The following is a 21,647-nucleotide window of genomic DNA, read 5'->3' as shown; positions in this document are numbered from 1 at the left end:
TGTTTCAAAACAATGACAAATCTTATGTTAAAAACAACGTATAGTTTGATACAGTATCTGGGGGGTGGGAGGGGAGGGGAGTCTCCCCCTAAAGCAGAATCCGCCATGCCGTCTTGCCTTGAAATGAAAGTAGCGATCCATTTCAAGGTGTGGCACAGCGTTGTGAAGTGTTGTTGTTTCTTGATAAAGAGAAAACCCTTGCGGTCCCTAATGCCGACCCAGTCACGAGACAACCCACCTTGCTGAACCATGTGCCAAAGAGATGAGGGTCAGTTTGTTTTTATTGTGCTCCTCTGCTGCTGTCTCAGGCTAGCTAGACTGACCATCTCTCAGGCTAGCTAGACCATCTCTCAGGCTAGCTAGACCATCTCTCAGGCTAGCTAGACTGACCATCTCTCAGGCTAGCTAGACCATCTCTCAGGCTAGCTAGACTGACCATCTCTCAGGCTAGCTAGACCATCTCTCAGGCTAGCTAGACTGACCATCTCTCAGGCTAGCTAGACCATCTCTCAGGCTAGCTAGACTGACCATATCTCAGGCTAGCTAGACCATCTCTCAGGCTAGCTAGACTGACCATCTCTCAGGCTAGCTAGACCATCTCTCAGGCTAGACAAAAGCGCAGCATGTCTTGTGCACGTTTTGTCAATCCCTAATTTAAAATCTATATGACAAAATAATTCGAGGAATAGTGAATGATTGACCTGCTGAAAGATTCACTCAAATGCACTGTTATGGTGTTAAACTCGGGACTACAATAACATCAGCAAAAGCTACAGGTAGGCTGCGGGCCCAGTACTGTCCGACAAAAGGAACTCTGGATAATAGCGTTACGAGTACATTTAAAAAAAAACACACAATAGACAGATTGCTATTTTTTATCCAGTTTATTCCAGAGTTTATGTCTAAGAAGTAAATGGAAGTAATACTTTAAAAAAATAAAAAAGTGTTTAAAGTAATTATTGTGAACATTCCGTTTGGTTGATAATAGTGTCCTCTGTTTTCATCGCATCATGTGATTTCTGTAAGGTGTTTTTACATGTTTTAAGTATGAAAAATATATCTACCAGTATTGACTTATATGGTTTCTATATAAGTATTTTCACGGAGAATCCTGCTATAGAAGTTGTTCTTCCAGATTTTAGGAAGAGGCTTTGAGCGATGGATAACGTTTCAGTGTATTTCAGTAGTTAAATGTAGCAGATCTAATTCAAACCGAGGCGGGGATTCAATCCAAGGCTGGTTGTAAAGAGCAGTGCATTGGACAGACACTGCACCTTTTAAAAGGCCATTTCTCTGACGTTCAAAACGGTAAACGCTGTAAATGACGTCAAAGTGGTCTGCTCTATAACGTGCCTCGGTTTGAATCACAGTCTCAGCATCTATTCATTGTTTGATGTTTTTCATATGTAAAACTGTGAATGCTATATTTGGAATATTGTAATTGATGGTTGATCTGAGATACTACATATTTCTAATTCTCAGTATTTCAAACTTAAAGTCCTATAAATTATTTATGTGATGAAGCACATTCACATTCACTAATCAAATATGTTAATGTACCTTTGAAAAGCAACAATTAGTGAGAAATAAGCACAATGGGATTCTTAATAACAATATTTGTCACAACCAGCAGACAATGTATTCATGTCTCTTTAACTTGAGGTACCAAACCCCAAGAAATGCCTGCCCGAATAAAAACCTTAATTACTACAAATTAAAAGTCTTACGTAAATATCAATCAATGTTTTACAGGCCTTCAGTCTATCTGCCAAGTCAATCTGCTGCAATGTCAATCTAGCCAAAGTGATACAAATACAGTCGAGAGGACTACGTCGTAACAGTTTACAGTCATCTAAATGAAATGGGTATTTTTAGGAAAAGGGTGTTCTGGAATAATGATATTTTAAATTATAATTTTTTTCAGTATATTTGGGATGTTGTCATGTCTAGACTAACTGGATGAAATAAAAAAAATAATTATGTCTCAAAAGGGTTGTGCTGTTTTTGTTTTTACTACTAAATGAAATCAAAGATCGGTCGTATACACAGATTTAAAGATTTTATCTCAGGGGCAATAAAATTCCTCGACACAGCCTAATTTCTTCGTGGCATGGACTCTACAAGGTGTCTAAAGCAGGGGTGCTGGCCCATGTTGACACTAATGCTTCCTACAGTTGTGTGAAGTCGGCTTAATGTCCTTTGGGTGGTGGACCATTCTTCATACACACGGGAACCTGTTGTGAAAACCCCAGCAGCGTTGCAGTTCTTGGCACAAACCGGTGCACCTGGCACTTACTACTATACCCCGTTTAAAAGCACTTATATATTTTGTCTTCACCCTCTGAATGGCAGACATACTCAATCCATGTCTCAGTTGTATCAAGGCTTACAAATTCTTTAACCGGTCTCCTCCCCTTCATCTACACTGATTTGAAGTGGATTTAACAACTGACATCAATAAAGGATCATAGCTTTCACTTGGATTCACCTGGTCAATCAATGTTTTGTATGCTCAGTGTACATATAAAGTGGGTAAAACCAGATGTAAACATTATTAAAGTGACCCGTGTTCAGTGTCTGTACATAGGGCAGCAGTCTCTAAGGTTCAGGGTAGAGTACCTGGTGGTAGCCGGCCAGTAACGGTCTCTAAGGTTCAGGGTAGAGTACCTGGTGGTAGCCGGCCAGTAACGGTCTCTAAGGTTCAGGGTAGAGTACCTGGTGGTAGCCGGCCAGTAACGGTCTCTAAGGTTCAGGGTAGAGTACCGGGTGGTAGCCGGCTAGTAACAGTGACTAAAGTTCAGGGTAGAGTACTGGGTGGTATCCGGCTAGTAACAGTCTCTAAAGTGCAGGGTAGAGTACGGGTGGTAGCCGGCTAGTAACAGTCTCTAAAGTTCAGGGTAGAGTACAGGGTGGTAGCCGGTTAGTAACAGTGACTAAAGTTCAGGGTAGAGTACCTGGTGGTAGCCGGCCAGTAACGATCTCTAAGGTTCAGGGTAGAGTACCGGGTGGTAGCCGGCCAGTAACAGTCTCTAAGGTTCAGGGTAGAGTACCGGGTGGTAGCCGGCTAGTAACAGTGACTAAAGTTCAGGGTAGAGTACAGGGTGGTAGCCGGCTAGTAACAGTGACTAAGGTTCAGGGTAGAGTACAGGGTGGTAGCCGGCTAGTAACAGTCTCTAAAGTTCAGGGTAGAGTACAGGGTGGTAGCCGGCTAGTAACAGTCTCTAAGGTTCAGGGTAGAGTACCGGGTGGTATCCGGCTAGTAACAGTCTCTAAAGTTCAGGGTAGAGTACCGGGTGGTAGCCGGCTAGTAACAGTCTCTAAGGTTCAGGGTAGAGTACTGGGTGGTATCCGGCTAGTAACAGTCTCTAAAGTGCAGGGTAGAGTACCGGGTGGTAGCCGGCTAGTAACAGTCTCTAAGGTTCAGGGTAGAGTACCGGGTGGTAGCCGGCTAGTAACAGTGACTAAAGTTCAGGGTAGAGTACAGGGTGGTAGCCGGCTAGTAACAGTGACTAAAGTTCAGGGTAGAGTACAGGGTGGTAGCCGGCTAGTAACAGTCTCTAAGGTTCAGGGTAGAGTACTGGGTGGTATCCGGCTAGTAACAGTCTCTAAAGTGCAGGGTAGAGTACGGGTGGTAGCCGGCTAGTAACAGTGACTAAAGTTCAGGGTAGAGTACAGGGTGGTAGCCGGCTTGTAACAGTCTCTAAAGTGCAGGGCAGGGTACTGGGTGGTAGCCGGCTAGTGGAGACTGTTTAATAGTCTGATGGCCTGGAGATAGAAGCTGTTTATCAGTCTCTCATTCCCAGCTTTCGTGCACCTGTACGGTCTCTACCTTCTAGATGGTGGCGGGGTGAACAGGCTGTGGTGGCAGAGGTCCTTGATGATCTTGACATCGGATGCTGTCAACGTCCTGGAGCGCAAGACTGCAGCCTTACTAGCGTTTCCCCTGGTCAGGTCACATGGTTTATTCAGTCTCCATAATAACAAAATATGATAAAGTATGTAAATATAACATTTGTTCATCTCTCATTCAAACCCAGACAGGCAAAACCCCTGGTTGCTTACTGCCATCTACTGGTCAAGGTTAGACACAGCAGATTCCTTTTCCACCGAGTGCACTTTACTGCAATAGGGATGTTTTAACCATTTAAAAAGTGAATCAGGTGGATTTGATGGGTCAGAATGATGCTGTGTGTTTTAAATGAAAATAAAACAGAACGACGTCAAAGCAGTTTATTCCAAGATAATTATACAGACAACCTATATGGATACACTAATGCCTTCCACACACAACCCCCACCTGGATAGCTTCCACACACAACCCCCCCCACCGGATAGCTTCCACCCCCCTGGATGGCTTCCACACACAACCCCCCTGGATGGCTTCCACACACAACCCCCTGGATGGCTTCCACACACGACTGACCCATGTCTTCCTGGTTCCCCCGCGACCCAGATGTTACTGACCCATGTCTTCCTGGTTCCCCCCGCGACCCAGATGTTACTGACCCATGTCTTCCTGGTTCCCCCGCGACCCAGATGTTACTGACCCATGTCTTCCTGGTGCCCCCCCCAGAAACCCAGATGTTACTGACCCACGTCTTCCTGGTCCCCCAGAAACCCAGATGTTACTGACCCATGTCTTCCTGGTTTCCCCCGCGACCCAGATGTTACTGACCCATGTCTTCCTGGTTCCCCCGCGACCCAGATGTTACTGACCCATGTCTTCCTGGTGCCCCCAGAAACCCAGATGTTACTGACCCACGTCTTCCTGGTTCCCCCAGAAACCCAGATGTTACTGACCCACGTCTTCCTGGTTCCCCCAGAAACCCAGATGTTACTGACCCATGTCTTCCTGGTTTCCCCGCGACCCAGATGTTACTGACCCATGTCTTCCTGGTTCCCCCGCGACCCAGATGTTACTGACCCATGTCTTCCTGGTGCCCCCCCAGAAACCCAGATGTTACTGACCCACGTCTTCCTGGTTTCCCCCAGAAACCCAGATGTTACTGACCCATGTCTTCCTGGTTTCCCCCGATGTTACTGACCCATGTCTTCCTGGTTTCCCCCCGCGACCCAGATGTTACTGACCCAAGTCTTCCTGGTGCCCCCCCACAGAAACCCAGATGTTACTGACCCACGTCTTCCTGGTTCCCCGCGACCCAGATGTTACTGACCCACGTCTTCCTGGTGCCCCCCAGAAACCCAGATGTTACTGACCCAAGTCTTCCTGGTGCCCCCCCAGAAACCCAGATGTTACTGACCCAAGTCTTCCTGGTTTCCCCCGATGTTACTGACCCATGTCTTCCTGGTTTCCCCCGCGACCCAGATGTTACTGACCCAAGTCTTCCTGGTGCCCCCCCCCACAGAAACCCAGATGTTACTGACCCACGTCTTCCTGGTTCCCCCGCGACCCAGATGTTACTGACCCACGTCTTCCTGGTGCCCCCAGAAACCCAGATGTTACTGACCCAAGTCTTCCTGGTGCCCCCAGAAACCCAGATGTTACTGACCCAAGTCTTCCTGGTTCCCCCAGAAACCCAGATGTTACTGACCCACGTCTTCCTGGTTCCCCCCCGCGACCCAGATGTTACTGACCCAAGTCTTCCTGGTCCCCCCCAGAAACCCAGATGTTACTGACCCACGTCTTCCGTCTTCCTGGTTCCCCCAGAAACCCAGATGTTACTGACCCACGTCTTCCTGGTTCCCCCAGATGTTACTGACCCATGTCTTCCTGGTTCCCCCGCGACCCAGATGTTACTGACCCAAGTCTTCCTGGTGCCCCCAGAAACCCAGATGTTACTGACCCACGTCTTCCTGGTTCCCCCAGAAACCCAGATGTTACTGACCCACGTCTTCCTGGTTCCCCCAGATGTTACTGACCCATGTCTTCCTGGTTCCCCCCGCGACCCAGATGTTACTGCCCCAAGTCTTCCTGGTACCCCCCCCAGAAACCCAGATGTTACTACCAAAGTGGGTAAAACTATTGGCTGTTTCACACAGGTCTGTGTTACTAATCCAATGAATTACATAATTAACATGTAATTCTTCTTCATTCTGTGAGAAACTCTGGTCAATAAATAGACTGTGGTAAAGCAGACTAGCCAATCAGCTGCAGACTCCTGCTGAGCACAGCGTTATCTTTGGAATGTGTTGGACTGAGTATACAAATTAGCACTTCAGTAACGTTTACTGGTACAAATGGTTACACAAGTATTCTGCAGTAAGAGATCCTTAGTTTATACAGCACATTCTTTAAATGATACAATATATATTTCTTAAGTCGAGAAAACAAAGTTTGTTGGAAACATACGGATAACAAACAAACATCCTCAAAAACATTCCTTCTTTTTCCAAGGAAAATATAGGACAAAGTACAAATAAGTACTGTGGTAATTGTTTTTGTTTTTAAATAAGACAAATATAAATACTCTCGTTACAAAATGGGTGGTTTGAGCCCTGAATTCTGATTGGCTGAAAGCCATGGTATATCAGACCATATACCACAGGTATGACAAAACATTTATTTTTACTGTTCTAATTACATTGGTAACCAGTTTATAATAGCAATAAGGCTCCTCGGGGGTTTGTGATATATGGCCAATATACCACGGGTAAGGGCTGTGTCCAGGCACTCCACATTGCGTTGTGTATAAGAACAGCCCTTAGCCGTGGTATATTGGCCTTATACCACACCTCCTCGGGCCTCATTGCTTAATTATACAATCATAATATACAACAGTATATTTAATACACTTCTGCTGCCTCAGAAGGACTTTTTTTTTTTTGTCACATTAAGTACACTTTAACATGGGGCACCATTTTAGGGTGTCTTTGGATAAATGTCAAAAGATAGTCTCTGCAAACCTTCATATTATAAGCACATAGAAAAAGATTGCAGTGCAGTCTTCCTAATGACACCTGCATCGTCTTTCAGCTGAAGCTCTTAACACCCTGGACAAAGACTCAGAGCTCCTATAAAACCCCAGTGTTAGACCCCATCCTCTGAGGGTACAAGTGGCCATTGACAAAAGACCCAGGGCAGCGGTAGAGTGAACATGAAGCCTTAAGTTAGCTTAGCGTAGCCTAGTCAAGCATAAAATGGCTAAACCAAGCTTAAATTAGCATAGACTAGCGTAGCTTAGCATAACCTAGCCTCAGACAAACTCCTCCTCGCAGAGGGCCTCCCCCACCAGCAATGAGTGTTTGTCGGGTTCGCTGAGGGCCATGCTGTTCAGTGAGTGCTTTGATTGGAGGGAGTTGATGGAGGCGCGGCTGAAGTTAACGACGCGGTCCAATAGGCTCAGCTTGGGGGAGGAACGGCGCAGCTCGCCCATGCCGATGTGTACACTGACGTCTGATAGGCTTGCAGAGTCTCTCTTCTGACTGCCCAGACGAGACTCCAGCAGCTCAGCGCTGGGCTTAGTGTAGCTACAAACAGAGAGAGAGAGAGTTAGATACAGAAACAATAAGGCACTACAAGTTGTAGTTCAGTGCTGGATTTAGAGTAACTAAGGTGCCGAGAAGAGCTAACACACACACAAATACCACAGCTTGATGGGAAACTGGCACCTGGTCTGCTAACTCACCATTTGAGTAGTAGAGAGGACAGCACCACAGAGACAGAGGAGAGGGCCATGGCAGCAGAACCCATCCACGGCTGGAGAACCAGACCAACAGGCATGAACACCCCAGCAGCGATAGGGATCCCCACCAGGTTATAGACCAGGGCAAACACAAAGTTGATCCTGATTCTCTTTACGGTCTTCTTGGACAGGTCAATACTCCCCACCACATCCAGCAGGTCATTCTGTGGACACATGGAGAGAGGAGACATGGAGGGAGAGAGGAGAACTTAGTATTCAAGACAGACTGAGCTTTACCATGACAATAAAATTGCGCAATTCTTCAAAAATGAATTTGAGGCCAACAGATTAACATGCAGAGACGGACAGCCAGACAGATTAACTTCTTATGGTTTGGGAGGCAGTATTGAGTAGCTTGGATGAATAAGGTGCCCAGAGTAAACTGCCTGCTACTCAGGCCCAGAAGCTAAAACATGCATATTATATTATTAGTCGATTTGGATAGAAACACTCTGAAGTTTCTAAAACTATTTGAATGATGTCGGAGTATAACATAACTCATATGGCAGGCAAAAACCTGAGAAAAAATCCAACCATGAAGTGGGAAATCTGAGGTTTGTCGTTTTTCAACTCTTTGCCTATCCAAGATAGGAAATGCAATCGGACCAAATTTACACTAAGGCTTCCACGAGATGTCAACAGTCTTTAGAACCTTGTTTCAGGCTTCTACTGTAGGTAGGTTCATGCTCTACAACATCCGCAGAGTACGACCCTGCCTCACACAGGAAGCGGCGCAGGTCCTAATCCAGGCACTCGTCATCTCCCGTCTGGATTACTGCAACTCGCTGTTGGCTGGGCTCCCTGCCTGTGCCATTAAACCCCTACAACTCATCCAGAACGCCGCAGCCCGTCTGGTGTTCAACCTTCCCAAGTTCTCTCACGTCACCCCGCTCCTCCGCTCTCTCCACTGGCTTCCAGTTGAAGCTCGCATCCGCTACAAGACCATGGTGCTTGCCTACGGAGCTGTGAGGGGAACGGCACCTCAGTACCTCCAGGCTCTGATCAGGCCCTACACCCAAACAAGGCCACTGCGTTCATCCACCTCTGGCCTGCTCGCCTCCCTACCACTGAGGAAGTACAGTTCCCGCTCAGCCCAGTCAAAACTGTTCGCTGCTCTGGCCCCCCAATGGTGGAACAAACTCCCTCACGACGCCAGGACAGCAGAGTCAATCACCACCTTCCGGAGACACCTGAAACCCCACCTCTTTAAGGAATACCTAGGATAGGATAAAGTAATCCCTCTCATCCCCCCCCCCCCCCCCCCCCTTAAAAGATTTAGATGCACTACTGTTCCACTGGATGTCATAAGGTGAATGCACCAATTTGTAAGTCGCTCTGGATAAGAGCGTCTGCTAAATGACTTAAATGTAAATGTACTGTGAAAGAGGAGAGAATAAGAGCTGATTGAGTAAGAGGTCTGCCAGAATGCCATGAGCTCAGTCAGGCGCGCTCCCGTGAGATGTAGCTGCGTTCCACTGCATTTCTAAAGAGAAAGGAATTCTCCAGTTGAAACATTATTGAATATTTATGTTAAAAACATCCTAAAGATTGATTATATACACATCGTTTGACATGTTTCTACGAACTGTAATGGAATTTTTTGACTTTGGCCTGCGCGTCGTGAATTTGGATTTGTGAACTAAAGGCGCGAATAAAAAGGAGGTATTTGGACATAAATGGACTTTATCTAACAAAAAACATTTATTGTGGAACTAGGATTCCTGGGAGTGCATTCTGATGAAGATCAAAGGTAAGGGAATATTTATAATGCTATTTCTGACTTCTGTTGATTCCACAACATGGTGGATATCTGTATGGCTTGTTTTTGTGTCTGAGCGCTGTACTCAGATTATAGCATGATGCGCTTTTTTAAAATCTGACAGCGGTTGCATTAAGGAGAAGTTTATCTAAAGTTCCATGCATAACACTTGTATCTTTTATCGCTGTTTATGATGAGTATTTCTATAAATTGATGTGGCTCTCTGCAAAATCACCGGATGTGTTGGAAGCAGAACGTTACGCGCCAATGTAAACTGAGATTTTTGGATATAAATATGAACTTTATCGAACAAAACATACATGTATTGTGTAACATGAAGTCCTATGAGTGCCATCTCATGAAGATCATCAAAGGTTAGTGATTCATTTTATCTCTATTTGTGCTTTTGTGACTCCTCTCTTTGGCTGGAAAAATGGCTGTGTTTTTCTGTGACTAGGTGCAGACCTAACATAATCGTTTGGTGTGCTTTCGCCGTAAAGCCTTTTTGAAATCGGACACTGTGGTGGGATTAACAAGATTACCTTTAAAAACGGTATAAGATACATGTATGTTTGAGGAATTTTAATTATGAGATTTGTTTTTGAATTTGGCACCCTGCACTTTCACTGGCTGTTGTCATATAGATCCCGTTAACGGGATCTCAGCCGTAATTAACATGTAGAGACGGACAGCCAGACAGATTACCGTAATTGCCGGACTATAAGCCGCTACTTTATTCCCACACTTTGAACGTCGCGGTTTATACAATGACGCGGCTAATTTACGAATTTTTCCCGCTTTCACAAGATTCATGCCGCCAAAAAACTGAGCACCGTCACATAATGTGACGTAAATCGAGCGCGCACTAACTTCCCATCATTCTGATTACGGTAGTAATTGTCACCCTCATCATGGCAAAGACACAGAGAAATGCATATGATGCAGCTTTCAAGTTGAAGGCGATCGATCTGGCTGTTGGAAAAGGAAATAGAGCTGCTGCACGGGAGCTTGGCCTTAATGAGTCGATGATAAGACGTTGGAAACAGCAGCGTGAGGAACTGACAACAAAAGCTTTCAGAGGGAAGAAAAGCAGATGGCCCAAAGTATTTGCAGCCACTCGACATCAGTGTAAATCGTGCATTTAAGGTGGCGCTCCTTGTTCAGTGGGAGGCTTGGATGACAAGTGGGGAGAAATCCTTCACTAAAACGGGCCGCAGGCGAAGAGCATCTTATGGTCAAGTCTGCCAGTACGTCCTGACAGCGTGGAGCATTGTCAAAATCCACTATCAACGGGTTTCTAAAGGCTGGACTGCTGCGTGTTGAAGGGGCAGCATGAGCTCTTCGGGGTATTTGCCTCCGGATGAAAGTGACGAGAGCGACAATTCAACTCCGACACCGAAGGAGATGACTTCAGTGGTTTCAGTGCACAGGAGGAAGATAGTGACCAATGACTTTCTTGGTAGGCTACTGTTTTAATTTTTTTTACAAGCCGTGTTTCGTTAAGGCCTATTTATTTTTGTTACAAGCCGTGTTTCGTTTAAAGGCTGTGTAAAGTTAATTTGTTTCAATGTACCGGTAGGCACCTGCGGCTTATAGACATGTGCAGCTTATTTATGTACAAAATACATATTTTTTAATAATTCAGTGGGTGCAGTTTATATTCAGGTGCGCTTAATAGTCCAGCAATTACGGTAACATGTAGGGACGGCCAGACAGATTAACATGTAGAGACGATCAGACAGATTAACATGTAGAGACGATCAGACAGATTAACATGGAGAGACGATCAGACAGATTAACATGGAGAGACGATCAGACAGATTAACATGGAGAGACGATCAGACAGATTAACATGTAGATGAACAGACAGATTAACAGCCATCCACACAGCTCTCTGCTCCTCACCCTGATCAGCACCACGTCAGCTGCCTCTATGGCCACGTCGGTGCCAGTTCCTATGGCGATGCCAACGTCTGCCATGGCCAGAGCGGGCGAGTCGTTGACCCCGTCACCCACCATGGCCACCCTCTTCCCTGCCTGCTGCAGCTGCTCTACCTTGGCCACCTTGTGGGACGGCAGCACCTCCGCAAACACCTTCCTGATGCCCACCTGGAGGGGACAGAGAGACAGCTAAATGACAGTTCATAACCTACAATAAAACTACATTTACACCTTCCTGATGCCCACCTGGAGGGGACAGAGAGACAGCTAAATGACAGTTCATAACCTACATTTACACCTTCCTGATGCCCACCTGGAGGAGACTAAAGAGACAGCTGAAATGGAGGGACAGAGAGACAGCTAAATGACAGTTCATAACCTACAATAAAACTACATTTACACCTGATCCTGATGCCCACCTGATGCCCACCTGGAGAGACAGCTAAATGACAGTTCATAACCTACAATAAAACTACATTTACACCTTCCTGATGCCCACCTGGAGGGGACAGAGAGACAGCTAAATGACAGTTCATAACCTACATTTACACCTTCCTGATGCCCACCTGGAGGAGACAGAGACAGCTAAATGACAGTTCATAACCTACAATAAAACTACATTTACACCTTCCTGATGCCCACCTGGAGGGGACAGAGAGACAGCTAAATGACAGTTCATAACCTACAATAAAACTACATTTACACCTTCCTGATGCCCACCTGGAGGGGACAGAGAGACAGCTAAATGACAGTTCATAACCAACATTTACACCTTCCTGATGCCCACCTGGAGGAGACAGAGACAGCTAAATGACAGTTCATAACCTACAATAAAACTACATTTACATTTGGGTTGTTTATCAGATGCGGTTCAGTGCATTCATAAACCTGTTCCGGTTCAGTGCATTCATAAACCTGTTCCCGTTCAGTGCATTCATAAACCTGTTCCCAGTTCAGTGCATTCATAAACCTGTTCCCAGTTCAGTGCATTCATAAACCTGTTCCCAGTTCAGTGCATTCATAAACCTGTTCCCAGTTCAGTGCATTCATAAACCTGTTCCCAGTTCAGTGCATTCATAAACCTGTTCCCAGTTCAGTGCATTCATAAACCTGTTCCGGTTCAGTGCATTCATAAACCTGTTCCGGTTCAGTGCATTCATAAACCTGTTCCGGTTCAGTGCATTCATAAACCTGTTCCCAGTTCAGTGCATTCATAAACCTGTTCCCAGTTCAGTGCATTCATAAACCTGTTCCCAGTTCAGTGCATTCATAAACCTGTTCCCAGTTCAGTGCATTCATAAACCTGTTCCCAGTTCAGTGCATTCATAAACCTGTTCCCAGTTCAGTGCATTCATAAACCTGTTCCCAGTTCAGTGCATTCATAAACATTAGATTTGCATGTAGTACTCTGTCGTCTCCTGAACACAGCTCGTTGATGGTTTCAATAACCTATGAGGGGAAGATGAAATAGATCCCGTGACCTCTGAACCCCACCACCCAGTCCTGTCCAGTCCCCTACCTGAGCAGCGATGGCCCGTGCAGTCTTGCTGTTGTCTCCAGTCATCAGAATCACCTCCAGCCCCATGGCCTGCAGCGTGTGTACCGCCAACTCTGCCTCAGGCTTCACTGTGTCTGCTATGGCTATCATGGCACATAGAAGACCTACAGAGAGAGAGAGACAGAGACAGAGAGGTTATATACTCAGCAACACACTGGATTAAAGGTTGGAAACTCCTCCTCAGTAACTCACTGTCGATTGCCACCAGTACAGCAGTGCGTCCTCTGCGTTCATGTTCATTCATGGTCTCGTCAACATCAGGTCTGATCTGCAGTCCGTTCCTCCTCATCCACTCCCTGTTCCCTATCAACACCACATAGGATGCTGTCTGCACCAGGTCTATAGAGGAACACACAGAGGTTACTGGCTCCCTATCAACACCAGGTCTATAGAGGAACACAGAGAGAGGTTACTGGCTCTCTATCAACACCACATAGGATGCTGTCTGCACCAGGTCTATAGAGGAACACAGAGGGGAATAGGGGTGAGAATAGAATATATCCTAGATTGGAGACAGAATGTATAGCATGCATTTAAATAGATGCAGTGGAAACAGGGGAATAGTCTGGCCTCGTGGTGAATAATAATTGATAATAAGGGCTAATTTAAGATGATATTTTCCATTCGGCTTTAAAACAATTGAAAATAGCGGTCCTATTTTGCACTACACATCCCAGTACGCACTGAGAGGCTGCGGGTCCATGATGAGGGGGTGTGATCCTGGCCGGGTTCTGGAGTCACTGATCTGGACCAGAACACTGTTTCCCTGGTTGTTGTCTTCACTGTCACTGTCCTCTTGATGTTGTCTCAGCAGGGTCTCTGTGTTACTGACCTAACACACACACACACAGGTTTAGTTATTACACAGCAGTCACGGTCCTCTCCTGACGGTCTCTGTGTTACTGACCTAACACACACACACCACGGTCCTCTCCTGACGGTCTCTGTGTTACTGACCTAACACACACACACACAACCACGGTCCTCTCCTGACGGTCTCTGTGTTACTGACCTGGCATCGTATTCCACAGCCTGGCACAGCCTGGAAGTCAGTACACGCACCAAGGGACTCTGTCCCCAGCTCCTAACACAGAGAGACAGATTAGTACACTTCATCTGGATCCACAATGACAGACAGGCACTTGGAATGATCCACTCACGAGGACTCACAACCAGTCTCCTACCTGTCAGCTGTAGGACACACCCCAGTTTACAGTACTTGGTAACAGACACACTCACCTGTTTACAGTACTTGGTAACAGACACACTCACACCTGTTTACAGTACTTGGTAACAGACACACTCACACCTGTTTACAGTACTTGGTAACAGACTCACACACCTGCTTACAGTACTTGGTAACAGACACACTCACACCTGCTTACAGTACTTGGTAACAGACACACTCACACCTGCTTACAGTACTTGGTAACAGACACACTCACACCTGCTTACAGTACTTGGTAACAGACTCACACACCTGCTTACAGTACTTGGTAACAGACTCACACACCTGCTTACAGTACTTGGTAACAGACTCACACACCTGCTTACAGTACTTGGTAACAGACTCACACACCTGCTTATAGTACTTGGTAACAGACTCACACACCTGCTTACAGTACTTGGTAACAGACTCACACACCTGCTTATAGTACTTGGTAACAGACTCACACACCTGCTTACAGTGCTTGGTAACAGACTCACCTGTTTACAGTGCTTGGTAACAGACTCACCTGTTTACAGTGCTTGGTAACAGACCCACCTGTTTACAGTACTTGGTAACAGACCCACCTGTTTACAGTACTTGGTAATGGCAGCTCCCAGCGGGTGTTCACTGTTGTTCTCTGCAGTCCCTACGATGGCCAGCAGACGGGAACGAGGCATCCTGTTCCCCTCCACTACAATCTTCACCTGGATGACTTTAGGAGCTCCGTAGGTGATGGTCCCAGTCTTATCAAACACCACTGTCTGGATCTGGAAAATATACCAGTTTTTTTGTAATGAGTGAGGAATAAGGGAAGAGACAGTATCGCGATCCTCAGACAATTTAATAACATACACCCAGTAACTGCAACAGTCGCAAACAGATTCTGACTACAAACATGAGGCATAACATATCAAACCTAATGATTTTTTACTATCAATATGATATTATTAGTGATCGACTACGGTCTGATTGGTAGTGTGTTCTCCCCTCACCTTGTGTGCCATCTCTAGTGGTTCCCCTCCCTTGATGAGGATACCGTTCTGAGCGCCCACCCCCGTGCCCACCATCACAGCTGTCGGGGTTGCCAGGCCTAGAGAGCAGGGGCAGGCGATACACAGCACCGTGATGGAGGCCTGGAAGGCAAACCTGATCACAGCTTCTGCCTTAGAGATGCTCTTATCATAGCCCTGTAGAGGGAGACAGACGTTAGATTGGAGATGCTCTTATCATAGCCCTGTAGAGGGAGCCAGTGAAACAGGGGAACAGTCTAATGTTGATTTCCTCTCCTTGAGCTTTTACACACAGATATCTGTATAGTAAAGCTTTTACACACAGATATCTGTATAGTAGAGCTTTTACACACAGATATCTGTATAGTAGAGCTTTTACACACAGATATCTGTATAGTAGAGCTTTTACACACAGATATCTGTATAGTAAAAGCTACTCACAGGGAAGTATTTCTCCACCAGTGGAAAGTCGACAAAGCCAATGAGGATCCAGGCGAACAGAGTGAGGAGAGAGACTCCAACGATGAACGGGACAAAGTAGCCACTGATCTTATCTGCAAACTGCTGGATGGGAGCCTGCAGGGGAGAGGTCAGAGGTCATAAAGGTAAAAAGGTTCAAGCATAGGTCAGAGGTCACAGAGGTGAAGCTCTTCTAGCTCAGAACTGAAAAATTTATTCTGAGACAAATCCTCCATGTGTTGCCCAAGGTCAGTTCTGTCAAAATTAAATATTGACAAATGTATATCAAATATCCCTTATATCCAACTCAAAGTCCAGGAAACAGAAAATCGTTTTACACAAAAATGAACATATTACCATCACCAACCAGCCTCACCTTAGATGTCTGAGCCTCCTCCACTAGTTTAACTATCTGAGACAGGGTTGTGTCCAGGCCTACGTGTGTAGCATTGACGAGCAGAGAGCCGTTCTGGTTGATAGAGCCAGCTATCACTGAGCTGCCTGGCTTCTTAGTCACCGGCATGGCCTCGCCTGGGACACAAAACGCACATCCGAGACGATTAGCTTTGAGATGTATCTTCTGCAGTATCCTCAGAGTTGATCTTCCCACTGTAACCCACCTGTGATGAGAGACTCGTCAGCCATGCTGTGTCCCTCGATGACCCTCCCATCTACGGGGAACTTCCCTCCAGGAACCACCCTGACCACGTCTCCTCTCTGGACCAGCTCAACATCTACCTGCTCCTCACTGACGCGGACAGAGAGAAAGGCGTGTAGTCGGTTGTATAATGCACTGGTTCTATGTCATGTCTCAAAAGAGTTCGCTGTTCAATGTTGGCCTGGGGTCAGTTCTGATTAAACATCGAAATGAAACTTAAAAAAAAAAAAACACTTGAAATAGTGTCAAATATCTTACAGCCTACCTTATCCAATTCCTAATCTCAGGGCCAGAAACGGTTTTGGTTATGACCAGAAACACCCAGGCTATCCAATTCCAGGTCTAGAAACAGGAGCTCTTTAGGGAAGTACCTGAGTACAGACATGTCCGTGTTGAGAGTGACCACTGTGGCCTCGCTGGCCTGGAGGGACATCAGCTTGGACAGAGCCTCTGACGTCTTACTCTGGAGGAGAGAGAGAGAGCAGGTCAGGAGTATAGGGTTGTGTTAGCGACCGCGCAGGTCAGGAGTATAGGGTTGTGTTAGCTACAGCGCAGGTCAGGAGTATAGGGTTGTGTTAGCTACAGCGCAGGTCAGGAGTATAGGGTTGTGTTAGCTACAGCGCAGGTCAGGAGTATAGGGTTGTGTTAGCTACAGCGCAGGTCAGGAGTATAGGGTTGTGTTAGCTACAGCGCAGGTCAGGAGTATAGGGTTGTGTTGGCCGTCATTGTAAATAAGAATTTGTTCTTAATAGACTTGCCTAGTTAAATAAAGAGATATATATAGGTTCAGTACCTTGGCGATCTGCTCCAGCCAGCGCCCCAGGGAGATGAAGACAAAGAGCATGGGGGGCGTGTCAAAGAAGGTGATGGGGTTGACCTTTGCCCTCTCTATCATGGCAACCATGAGGATGACCACGGAGTAGGTGAAGGCTATGGAGGTGGCCAGCACGATGAGCACATCCATGTTGGCTGTTTTGTGTTTCAGGGCCTTGTAGGCTTGGGTGTAGAAGTAGCGTCCGCCAATAAACTAACAAACAACAAAGTTAGATCTTAAAAATCAGGAAAAATATTCATTTCAGGTTTGATTAGGAAATGACTTCCACTCTTGAGTCACAAATTGTGATTTATTTAATTAAGTATTGTGTTACTTAGAAAGATACACGAGATTACCAAAAGTATGTGGACACCTGCTAGTCGAATATTTCATTCCAAAATCACGGGTATTAATATGGAGTTGGTCTCCACTCTTCTGGGAAGGATTTCAACTAGATGTTGGAACATCATGGCAGTGACTTGCTTCCATTCAACAAGAGCATTAGTGAGGTTGGGCACTGATGTTGGACAATTAGGCCTGGCTCGTAGTCAGTGTTCCAATTCATCCCAAAGGTGTTTGATGGGGTTGAGGTCAGGGCTCTGTGAAGGCCATTCAAGTTCTTCCACACCGATCTCAACAAACCATTTCTGTAAGGACCTCGCTTTGTGCACTGGGGCATTGTCATGCTGAAACAGGACAGGGCTTTCCCCAAACTGTTGCCACAAAGTTGGAAGCACAGAATCATCTAGAATGTCATTGTTATGCTGTAGTGTTAAGAATTCCCCTTGCTGGAACTAAGGGGCCTAGCCTGAAACATGAAAAACAGCCCCCTCCCTCCCAGTCTATACGCCCCAAATGACTGTTCCCTCCCTCCCCATCCCTCCCATCATATCTATCCCTCCCAGTCTATACGCCCCAAATGACTGTTCCCTCCCTCCCCATCTATCCCTCCCCATCATATCTATCCCTCCCTCCCCATCTATCCCTCCCTCCCAGTCTATCCGCCCCAAATGACTGTTCCCTCCCTCCCCATCTATCCCTCCCTCCCCATCATATCTATCCCTCCCCATCTATCCCTCCCTCCCAGTCTATACGCCCCAAATGACTGTTCCCTCCCTCCCCATCTATCCCTCCCTCCCCATCCCTCCCATCATATCTATCCCTCCCTCTTTCTCCTACCTGTACAGGGACACAGAAGAGGAATGAGATCAGGTTCATGATGGAGAGGCCTGGAAGCAGCTGTCTCTCCAGGAACATGGTGGAGTGGTAGTGTTCCCGGTCCTGTGCGGTGGCGTTGTGCTGGTGAGACGTGCTGATCTGGTGATCTACTATGATCATGTAGGTCATCATCCCCATGACTGGGACGCAGAAGAACAGGCTGACCAGGAACGACTTCCTCCATCTGGGAGAAGAGAGAGAGAGGTGGTACGGAGATGGAGACAGACGAGTAATCTCGCCAGTGAGGAAAAAACCCAAGCAGCTGAACTACTGCCGCCCGTTATCCCACACCTCCCATTCCCTTCCATTACTGTGTGATCTCTCTGCTGTGGTCCAGGTGACTGCCGGTACGATCCCTCTTCACCAGAGATGCCTCGAAGCCCAGGTTCTGATAAACAGACAAAATGAATTAATAAAATGTAACCCTTTATTTTACTAGGTAAAGAAACTGTTATTACGTTGTCATGAAGGGCAGAGGAGAGGGGTTGGATGACCCAGTTGAAGTACCTCTATGAGTTTGATGACGTCTCTCGGTCCAGTCACCTCCGGGTCGTACTTGATGTGGGCTTTGTTGGTTGCCAGGGCAACGGAGGCGTAGACTATACCGTTCTCTTTCATCAGGCTGGACTCTATTTTGTGAACGCAGGAGGCACAGGTCATTCCCCTGACCTGGAGAGAGGTAGAGAGGAGAATGTACTGTTGAAAAGGGGACATCTAGCAGGGGTGTGGCACAGAGACAATCTGGGATTATTCAAGAGGGAACAGAGGCAGTGGAAATATCACTAGCCCTATAAAACATCACGATTGTGAGATTCATCCAAAACACACCATTATGGTGTGGTGATGAGAATCAGAACACTCACCACAAGTTCCAGGTTTCCATCAGAACCCTCATAGTTCTCCATGACAGAAGCAGTGAAGCCCAACTCTCTGACATACTCTGCTATCTGCAGAGGGTCCATCACCTCAGGGTTATAACGGACCTCAGCCTTACTAGCCATCAGGGCCACCAGCACAGAGTAGATACCTGCACAGAGGAACGCAGGACAATGTTAAGACTAATGCAACATAGCCATTTTATCCACTTTCCTATCGAACTGATACATGAGTTTGATGCTTAAGGGAGACAACAGTAAATATACAAGTGATTCATGCCTTTACTAAAGGCCTGGGGTTTCCTGACCCAGGTAGAAGTCCGGGTTTCCTGACCAGGTAGAAGTCCACGGCCTTCATAACACCCTACACGTTCCTCCCATGTTACTTAAAAACTGCCATCGGAAATCTTAAACTGACACCATTTATGACACTTTTCCGTACCAGATACGACAGCTAGCTTCTGTAAAGAACAGGCTCTATGTCAGTGTTCCTAATAGATCTACACTATAGTTCCCATCAGTAGTCAGTAGCGGGTTGTTTTAATTACCAAAGAAAATTGACTGAAACAGGGAGTAAATCATTGCAAAAAAACAAACAAAAACAATTTCATGCCCCAATGAACATAATCTCCTCTCACCGTGTTCATTCTTCAGGTTCCTCTCGATGTTGGCCACACAGGATGCACAGGTCATTCCACCAATCTGAATGAAGCATTTAGCGAGGGTGTTTGGGGCCCCCTTAACACACTGTGCAGCGCCCCTCTCTGGGTCGCTGTCCAGCTCCTTCTCCTTGACAGGGGCGGGGGAAGGGGGCGAGGGGGGACTGATAACTGGGACGGTCAACAGGGAGTTGGTTTCTAAAAAAGGACAATAATAGCAACAATGAGTTTCCATTTCACATCGGTTTCTCATTCTGCTTTCTATGGCTGTTCTTCAGCTACTGTTCTGGGAAGTTTACATGAGTTACAAAATAGACAGATTCATTTGTTTTGCTTCACAGCACAGCCTTTAGGCTAGAGATATTATTAGGTGTAGGGTTGCACATGTCCAGAAACTTCCCCAAAGACAGAAATTCCTGTTGTATGATTCCCAGAATAAGGAGAGAGGGAATCCTCCCAACCAGGATCTCAGAAAAACCTGGGAACGTACGGAACGTTTGCTGAATTTTGAAACCCTAGTTAGGAGGATAAAATAATACAAACCGCCCATCAACTCACCAGGCAGGAAGGCATCAAATCCCATGTCCTCTATGGCCTCTCTGAGCTCCTCTGGTTGGGTGAGGAGAGGGTCGTACTCAAACGCCCCTCTGTGATTGGCCAGCGACACTTTGGCTGACCGCACCCCTTTCCTCTGAGAAAGCATCCCCTCGATGGACTGAACACAGAACCCACAGGTCATCCCCTCGATATGGATTAGGGCCGTGGCCGTCAGAGGCTGGCTGTAGCAGGGCTGGGTGGAGGAGAGGACGGCCTGGGACGACGGTGGTGGTGTGGTGGATGTAGGGCTAACACCTCCCGAAGTAGAGCTCCAGGGTTGGGTTTTAAACATCCCCGGTGGCAGGGACTCGATGGCTTGTTGTAGCCCAGACACAGTCACTCTCCCTGGGTCGTAGTGGATGGAGGCGCTCTCGCTCTCCAACAATACCTCTATGGAGGTCACCCCAGCCAGCTTGGAGATGTTATCCTGGATGTTTACCACACAGGAGCGGCAGTGCATGCCTGTCACCCTGAGGGTAGTCTGGGCCGAGTCTGTGGACACCTCAGAAACCTCGGTGGAACATTCCACTGGCGGTGGGGGGGATAGGGCAGCACTTAGCAACCGCTCCATCTCGCTGACGGACAGCTGCAGGGGGCGGGGCTTGGACTTGGGTGTGGCTTTGAAGCCTGCCTTGGCGATCTGGGCGATGATGTCGTCGATAGTGATGAGGTACGGCAGGTAGAGAACAGTGGCCTCCTGGGAGTCTAGAACCACTGGCGGAGAACACACAAGGCAAACATTCAGAAATTATCATCTCCAGGAATCCAAAAGTATCACTGTGTTGAGGACAGAAAAACAGGAGATTGAGGGTTTTTCCAGATTATTCCTGACCCTGAAATGCAAGTTAACATTAAGTGAGAATACTAGACTCCTACAACTTCCCATATTCATTCATCACTATAGAATGCAAAGGCAGATAAAGGACCAGTGCAGTCAATTTTTATTTTCCTGTATATATATATATATATATATAAACACACACAATTGGAATAATACTGTGAAATTGTGAAAACAGCTGTTTGAAAATAATTTTCAGCCTGTTTTAGCTGGATGGAATTTTGGGCCTGCCTGATGACATCACCAGCTGGTAAATGATACTTTAAATTATATAAAAACACAACATTCAACAATTTCTAAGATTTTACTGAGTTACAGTTCATAGAAGGAAATCAGTCAATGTTTAAGTAAATTCATTAAGCCCTAATCTATGGACTCCACATGACTGGGCAGGGGCGCTTGGGCCCA

General features: G+C 46.5%; 1 protein-coding gene across 4 annotated transcripts in view; it reads right to left on the bottom strand.

Moving 5' to 3' along the window:
* Positions 1 to 6,168: 6,168 nt before the first annotated feature.
* LOC115120486 (copper-transporting ATPase 1) overlaps positions 6,169 to 21,647 on the bottom strand; it is a 28,700-nt gene continuing 13,221 nt past the window's right edge. For 3 of the 4 annotated variants that reach the window (XM_065019942.1, XM_065019943.1, XM_065019941.1), the window contains exons 4-23: positions 20,363 to 21,115; positions 19,784 to 20,002; positions 19,134 to 19,297; positions 18,778 to 18,939; positions 18,582 to 18,658; positions 18,232 to 18,454; positions 17,032 to 17,265; positions 16,610 to 16,701; positions 16,201 to 16,328; positions 15,957 to 16,111; positions 15,563 to 15,697; positions 15,104 to 15,298; positions 14,696 to 14,878; positions 13,914 to 13,985; positions 13,586 to 13,733; positions 13,094 to 13,240; positions 12,863 to 13,005; positions 11,308 to 11,511; positions 7,587 to 7,807; positions 6,169 to 7,428 (exon numbers count right to left, since the gene is read on the bottom strand). In XM_065019942.1, the coding sequence (XP_064876014.1) occupies positions 7,155 to 7,428; positions 7,587 to 7,807; positions 11,308 to 11,511; positions 12,863 to 13,005; positions 13,094 to 13,240; positions 13,586 to 13,733; positions 13,914 to 13,985; positions 14,696 to 14,878; positions 15,104 to 15,298; positions 15,563 to 15,697; positions 15,957 to 16,111; positions 16,201 to 16,328; positions 16,610 to 16,701; positions 17,032 to 17,265; positions 18,232 to 18,454; positions 18,582 to 18,658; positions 18,778 to 18,939; positions 19,134 to 19,297; positions 19,784 to 20,002; positions 20,363 to 21,115 (3,929 nt within the window). In that variant the 3' untranslated portion in view covers positions 6,169 to 7,154. Of the gene's footprint in view, positions 7,429 to 7,586; positions 7,808 to 11,307; positions 11,512 to 11,782; positions 12,131 to 12,862; positions 13,006 to 13,093; positions 13,241 to 13,585; positions 13,734 to 13,913; positions 13,986 to 14,695; positions 14,879 to 15,103; positions 15,299 to 15,562; positions 15,698 to 15,956; positions 16,112 to 16,200; positions 16,329 to 16,609; positions 16,702 to 17,031; positions 17,266 to 18,231; positions 18,455 to 18,581; positions 18,659 to 18,777; positions 18,940 to 19,133; positions 19,298 to 19,783; positions 20,003 to 20,362; positions 21,116 to 21,647 lie in introns of those variants that run through there. The other variant, XM_065019944.1, reaches the window with a different exon arrangement.

The sequence above is a fragment of the Oncorhynchus nerka genome, linkage group LG6 (assembly GCF_034236695.1).
Source record: "Oncorhynchus nerka isolate Pitt River linkage group LG6, Oner_Uvic_2.0, whole genome shotgun sequence".
Taxonomy (NCBI): domain Eukaryota; kingdom Metazoa; phylum Chordata; class Actinopteri; order Salmoniformes; family Salmonidae; genus Oncorhynchus; species Oncorhynchus nerka.
Note: the sequence above shows the minus strand (reverse complement) of the source record. Positions and strands in the feature narration are given on the sequence as shown.